We start from the raw sequence: 7,049 nt of genomic DNA, 5'->3' as shown, positions 1-7,049 counted from the left end.
GTTACACATGTGTAGTCAGTAATATGGTGGAGGGGATTTGTTAATATGTCAACATGGTTTTTGCTCTGTATATTGTTGTTTTTATGCCTAATCACGATAAGTAAGATGTCGGGACGACCGACTATAACAAAAGCATTTGAAACTGCCATCAGTGGGGACGTCATCTTCACGCGACAAAACAGCAAACACGTTTCCGCCTCTTCCATCCAAAACAAAACCCCAATTCGTCTGAATTGAACAATATATGAATTAGAATACGATCTAAACGTTGTTGGGTTTTTTTTGTACAGCGTTAACACTAACAGAGGATGAGCTGGTGGTCCTTGAACGGCTCATCGTCAGTATGGCCGCTCGGACGCTGCAGGAGCTCGTAGCCGCCGCTGCCTCTCTGCACTCGGACAGAGCAGCTGTGAAGTATGACGGGTCCCTGCTGCTGTACAGAGACCTGGTCCGACTGGCCGGTGAGCTGGCTCGTGTTCTGCGAAACAACTGCGCTCCTAATAGCGGAGTGATCGGGCTGTACTGTTCTGATGATTTGTTCATACCTGTCTGGATCCTGGGGTGAGTTCACTGATGTTGTTGTTGTTGTTGTTGTTGTCACCCCATGTGACAACACAGCATCTCACCAGGAGGATACAACAGTATCATCTTCTTTTTTTTTAAAGACTTATTTTTAGTTAGGTTTAAAGTCTTCGGTTGATGGTGCAAACCTTTATTTTAGAATGAGTTCTATCATTATTATACCCTTTTTAATAATAATAAGTAGCATGAAGGATTGTGTCCTGTGTTGCTCTCCAGCATCCTGCAGTCACCGGCTGCCTACGTCCCGCTGGACCCAGACGCTCCAGGACTCCTCACCGCCAGAGTCATGAACCGGTGTGGCCTCAAGTACTGCGCCGTGAAGACCGACCTCCTGCAGGTTTAATATCTCATGAATGTGGAATGTGGAATCTGCAAAATATATATGAAATAATCTACATCTTAAAAATGAATTATGACGTCACAAGACAGGGCCATAAAATCATCATATGTTAGTGATGCAATTAATCAAATCACAGAAACCAACTGATAGAAACATTTGTTGGTGCATCAAAACCCTGAGTTCAACCAAAGATCTCCTATGAATCCTATTCAAAGCATTCACACTAGAGTTGAGTTTCTTGTATATTAGTTATAGTCGTACGTCTGTTGAAGTCCCTCTTTGTCTCTTCTTTGTGTAAAACAGCGGTTCCATGCAGCTCTCGTCGAACACGCGTCCGTGGAGGTTTGTGCGGCGCTGCCAGAGTTCAAACTGACTCTGGTACGACTGGAGCTGCTGCCGGTCGCCGAGCACCAACGAGGACCAGAACAAACCGGAGCCCAGACAGCAGGGGGTGCTGGTCTCCGCCGTGATCCGGCTGCAGGGTCAAAGGAGGCCGGGCTCAGAGACCTGGCGTATGTGCTGCACACATCTGGCACAACTGGGCTCCCGAAGATCGTGAGGGTGCCGCACAAGTGTATTCTCCCCAATATCCTGCACCTGAGGTGAGTGTTTGTGTCTTTACCGGCCTCTAACGCATCGGTACGTCGACATGTTTTTAAATAGTTCATCCTCTCTTGGTTCAGGTCTTTGTTTCAGATGAATGCCGACGATGTGGTTCTCCTGGCCTCGCCCTTGACCTTTGACCCCTCCGTGGTGGATATGTTCCTGGCCTTGTCGTCCGGCGCTCAGCTCCTCGTCATCCCGACCGTGATCAAGAAAACGCCCGGCCGACTGTCTCGACTGCTGTTCAGGGACAACAAGACGACCGTCCTGCAGGCGAGTGGGACCTTTGTTCAGACTCTGTCACTGTCAATTCTTTTTCTTTTTTTTATAAACCGTTATTGCAATAATGTCATGAATCAGTACAACCACAAAAAATGTCTTTTATATGTATCAATATTATCATTGTTAATATTATTATTGTTATTTTTGTACAACAAATGATACAAACAAAAATGAAGGAGAAAAAAACAAGGGAAAAATAGTTAAAGAAATACTTCATGTTTATATATATATATATATATATATATATTTACACATGTGTATGAACAAAATGATATGTGCATCCAGATCATATTATGTATAATAATAAAGAAAACAAGAAAAAAAAGACTTGATGTATATATATGTATATATATATATATATATATACATTTATATGTATGTGTATATATATATATATATATATATATATATATATATATACATTTATATGTATGTGTGTATATATATATATATATATATATGCACAAACACAAATATTTATATCTGCATGTATATGCATACATGTATGCATCCAGATTATGTATAATCATTGTGTATATATGTGTAATTATGCTCACTAAAGATAACCTGCACACAGACGGGAGAGAGAATATAGATCCTGAGTCTGGTCCCGGGTCTCTTCTATCAGGTCTGGTTTCCTGCTTTAGCTCTGGTGGTGATTTTACAGTTAAATGTACTTTCATTTTACAAAAACCCCACAATACCAAAATGACAGGCCAGAAATGACAGGACAGAAAAATAAATTGTGCAAATGGTTTGTCTTTGTCGACGTGTTCATTTTATAAAGTAATAAAGTTTTACCACTTTTAAATGTGATGGTTTTCCTGTTTCCACGCAGGTCACGCCGACACTGCTCGGCCGCTTCGGCCGCCGCGTCCTGAGGCAGGAAGTGCTGTCGCCCGGCTCCTCGCTGCGGGTGCTGGCTCTGGGCGGAGAGGCCTGTCCCTCTCCGGCTCTGCTGAGCAGCTGGAGGCACGAGGACAACCGCACCCACATCTACAACGTGTACGGCATCACCGAGGTGTCCTGCTGGGCCTCCTCCTACAAAATACCAGAGTCTCTGCTGCGGGCCGGACACATGTGAGCGCTCCCTGTTTGAGGCTATTCATTGAATCTACGCGTTAACTGTTATTTAAACATGAAGTGGCTTTCAGCTCGCCGTCCTCTGTGCCTCTCGGGACTCCTCTGATGGACACAGCGGTGGAAGTGAGAGACGAACACGGCCGCGTTGTTACTGAGGGTGAAGGGCAGGTGTTCATCGGTGAGGAAGATCTCTCTCACACACACACACACACACACACACACATATACATACAAATCTTATTCCATACATCCGTGTGATGCCTGGTGCAGGCGGAGAGGACAGAGTGTGTCTCCTGGACGAGGAGGAGGCGGCCGCGGCCGGGACGATGAGAGCCAGCGGAGACTGGGTGGACGTGAAGGAGGAGCAGATGTTCTACCTGGGACGGAGAGACAGGCTGGTGAAACGCCACGGGAAACGGGTGAACCTGGAGAGCGTGCAGCAAGTGAGAACGTCTTAAAACCTTTTTATTTATTTCACGAACGTAGAACAGAAAGAGAGAGAAAAGCACCTGAACCGTTGAAAGCTTCACATAATTTTCAGGAGAAGATGAGTATTAATGTTTCGTCTTCGGCTCCTCCAGCTCATATGCAGCCTGCCTCAGGTGGAGGCCTGTGCCGTGGGTCTGCACGGAGGCTTTCGCCTGCTCGCCTTTGTCGTGGCGTCCACGTCTGGAGACCAGAGAGCGGCTTCTCCTCTCGCGCCTGCGCAGGAGCGAGCGGACGCCGACGGAGATCTGAGCCGACTCGTCCTGAACCGGCTGTCCCTGCTGCTGCCGTCTCACAGCGTCCCCGACACGCTGGTGCTGGTCCCGGCCTTGTGCCTGACTCCTCATGGTGAGCGTCGCGGTGATGCACCGTTCATACGAACATGAACAATAACCTACATCTCCAGCTCATTTCCCTCGGGTCAGCTCCTCTCACGCTTCTCTCTCTCATGTTTCATTCATTCATTCATCCATCTTCTCTCTCCCTCTCTCTCCCTCCACCTCCACACTCTCACATGGATCTCCACCCATCATTACACCCCCCTAACCTCCCCTAACCCCCCCACTCATTCACAGAGTAAATCTTCACCGCGAATGGAGAATTAGAAGTCTTACAGAGGGATTTGATATTTTCTTTAATTAATATTATTAATAATTAATTAATAAAAAAAGATTTTGTCATTTCTTTCAAATGAATAATACCAAAAAAATGAGACTAATAATAATTATAAATATGATATTTATATATTACAAAAAAGAATACAATAATATGTAATCAACAATAATTATATATATATATATATATATATATAATTTTTTTTTTTTATATATATATATATATATATATATAATTTAAAATAAATAATATATTTAATAATAATAATTAGATAAAAGCAATATTAATCATGATAAATATATGTATGTAATAAAAAAGTTGAATTAAATGATAATAAAAAAATGTTTTTAAATTAAATAAAACAATATTGATCATGATAAATGTATGTGTGTATATATATATAAAATGAAATAAATACAATAACATAATAAAATAATAGAGAATGATTCGACTTCCACGAAAGGAGAAAATAAAAACCCACAACCACCACACTGTGCTCCCTCATCACTTTGTTTCCTTTCAGGTAAAGTGGACATGGAGGCTCTGATGAAGACGTACCAAACACAGAGACGCTCTTTAGAGTCTTCACGGTTAGATTTCACCAAACTGAAGCGAACTCTGCGGTCCTTGTGGCGGGTACGGCCAGTTGTCCATAACTCCACGTTTTAGATAGGCTACTTCCTGGTTTTCACTTGTCACCTGAATATTTATTTATCCTCCACGACAGGAAACTCTTGCTCTTCCTGAGGATGCGGCCGTCGACGAGGATTCCAACTTCCTGTTGAGTGGAGGAGACTCTCTGAAGGCGCTGCGCCTGCACGAGGACATCCTCGCTGCCGTGGGGGCGACCTCGCCGGAGCTTTTGGAGGCCATACTCGACGGGACCTTCTCTGACGTTCTGTGCCACGTCGAGAGAGCGGCACTGACGCCTCCACCTGAGAGCAGCCCTCCACCTGAGAACAGCCCTCCACCTGAGAGCAGCCCTCCACCTGAGAACAGCCCTCCACCTGAGAACAGCCCTCCACCTGAGAGCAGACCTCCACCTGAGAGCAGCCCGCCACCGACGACCGTGAAACGCCACGCTGACCAACCTTCCGCCGTGCTCGCGAAGAGAGAACGCACATCCGCAGGGAGGCTGAGGGGGGAGACGCGGGCTTTTAAAGTTCTAAGACGAGCAAGTGAGTTGATAGAAATCGGAAATCAACATTCAGACTTCCAGGCCGACGCGCTCGGGGAGAAAGAATCCGTCGAGGAACGCAGAGGTGAAGTTCTGGGCCTCGACCTGAGCTGGTCCTCAGACACGGGCAGATGCGTGGACGCCTCCCCGGTGCTTCTGGTGCAACACGGAACCGATCCGAAGTCGGACGGCGGTAAAACAACGGTGTTCATCGGCTCCCACTCTCACAGGATCCAGGCTTTAGACCTGACCGACGGGAGCCTCCTGTGGGAGCGAGTTCTCGGGGACAGAATCGAAGCTTCGGCCGCCGTGTCTCGCTGCGGGGGCCTCGTGGTTATAGGTCAGCTCTCCTAAAAATACTGTGTGAAAAATATCTGACTGTGTTATCTTTCTTTGGTATTTATGGACCTGATCATTTGATTTTTCCAGGTTGCTACGACGGCTGTGTGTATTTCCTGTGCGCTGCGTCTGGAGCGACGCGCTGGACTTTCGAGACGGGAGACGCTGTGAAGTGTTGTCCTGCTGTGGACCCCCTCACGGGTCTGGTGATAGTGGGCTCACACGATGGGCATGTCTACGCCCTGGACCCAAAGGTAGGACAATTAGGTAGATGATTTAAACGGTATATGATCTAGTGAATGTAGATAAATAAAGGTTTGGGTTTTCAGGTGGAGCAGTGTGTTTGGAGGCGTCACTGTGGGGGCGGAGCTGTGTTCTCCTCGCCGTGCCTCCACCCGTCACTCAGACAGCTGTACGCCGCTTCACTGGGAGGTCATTTACTCTGTCTGGACCCTGTGAGTAAAAATATCAAACTACAGCTAACTGTTTGGTTCACTGAGGGCAGTTATGAGACTTTTTTTTTTATTTTTTGTTTCCTGTCCCAGGACAGCGGAGAGGTCCTGTGGTCGTACCGTCGGGACGTCCCGTTCTTCTCCTCTCCAAACGCCTCCTCTGGTCTCGTGGCGATCGGTTCGGTGGATGGAAACATCTGCTGCTTCAGCAACACAGGGACACTGGTGAGACTGCTGTGTTTCTCCAATATGTGACCACGGGCTGAAATCTTAAAGGGACAGTGCACCCCTACATTTAAAATGCATATTTACAAACTGATTGCCATCTAGTCCCATTATAGTGGAGAAAAGACGGATATCTCTAGGGCCAATATCTCCATCACTCTGGATTAGATTAATAAATAGCACGGCAGTTAAGAGGAAAAATACATACTTTTGATTTTAGGGTGAACTGTCCCTTTAATGATTACAAATTGAGCAAAGAAATGTCTTTTTTTTTCTGCAGGTTTGGCAGTTTTTAACAAAAGGCCCGGTCTTCTCCTCCCCGTGTGTGACACCGGACCAGCAGAGGGTTCTGTGTGGGTCACATGACGGCCGCCTGTACTGTTTGAGCCGCGCCGACGGCTCCCTGGTCTGGTCCTTCCAGACCACGGGGAAGGTGTACTCCAGTCCGTGCGTGTTCGACGGCTCCGTCGTGGGCCGGAGGGGGACTCTGGTGGCTCTGGCCTCCACAGACGGCACAGTGTGGATCCTGGACGGACACGATGGACGATCGCTGGCCTCGTTCCGTCTCCCGGGGGAGCTGTTCTCATCCCCGGTGGTGCACGAACGCTCCCTCGTAGTCGGGTGCCGCAACGACTACGTGTATTGTTTAAATCTGACCGTCAAAGAAGAAACATAAGACGTATTTCAGCACAGTTTTTTTTATAATAATAAACACTTTTATATCCGTGTCAGAGAGTGCTTTGGGAAATGAATGAGTCCTTCAGTTCAGACATCAGTATTTAATTTACATTATTCATAACATTTTCTGTCCCTTTTTAAGAATTTTCTCGAAGTTGGGACAAAAAAAATAAAATAAAAAGTGCAA

At 46.2% G+C, this 7,049-nt stretch overlaps 1 protein-coding gene across 1 annotated transcript; it reads left to right on the top strand.

Annotated features, from left to right (window-relative positions):
* Positions 1–201: 201 nt before the first annotated feature.
* On the top strand, positions 202–6,911 carry aasdh (aminoadipate-semialdehyde dehydrogenase). The gene is made up of 14 exons (XM_079158102.1): positions 202–561; positions 799–919; positions 1,226–1,524; positions 1,606–1,798; positions 2,646–2,887; positions 2,962–3,068; positions 3,161–3,333; positions 3,472–3,724; positions 4,515–4,627; positions 4,719–5,508; positions 5,598–5,761; positions 5,837–5,962; positions 6,053–6,184; positions 6,465–6,911. The coding sequence occupies exons 1-14, from the start codon at positions 344–346 to the stop codon at positions 6,858–6,860; spliced, it is 3,327 nt and encodes a 1,108-aa protein (XP_079014228.1). The 5' UTR covers positions 202–343; the 3' UTR covers positions 6,861–6,911.
* The last annotated feature ends 138 nt before the right edge of the window (positions 6,912–7,049 follow it).

The sequence above is a fragment of the Pholis gunnellus genome (genome assembly GCF_910591455.1).
Source record: "Pholis gunnellus genome assembly, chromosome: 4".
Taxonomy (NCBI): domain Eukaryota; kingdom Metazoa; phylum Chordata; class Actinopteri; order Perciformes; family Pholidae; genus Pholis; species Pholis gunnellus.
The sequence above is the reverse complement of the archived record's forward strand: the minus strand, read 5'-3'. Positions and strand labels throughout refer to the sequence as shown.

What these genes read in the sequence shown, in the direction of transcription:
- aasdh (XM_079158102.1), top strand. Translation starts at nt 344, where the DNA reads ATGGCCGCTCGGACGCTGCAGGAGCTCGTAGCCGCCGCTGCCTCTCTG. An exon ending in ACAAGACGACCGTCCTGCAG is followed by an intron (nt 1,799 to 2,645) that starts GCGAGTGGGACC and finishes GTTTCCACGCAG; the next exon opens with GTCACGCCGACACTGCTCGG. An exon ending in ATTTACTCTGTCTGGACCCT is followed by an intron (nt 5,963 to 6,052) that starts GTGAGTAAAAAT and finishes TTCCTGTCCCAG; the next exon opens with GACAGCGGAGAGGTCCTGTG.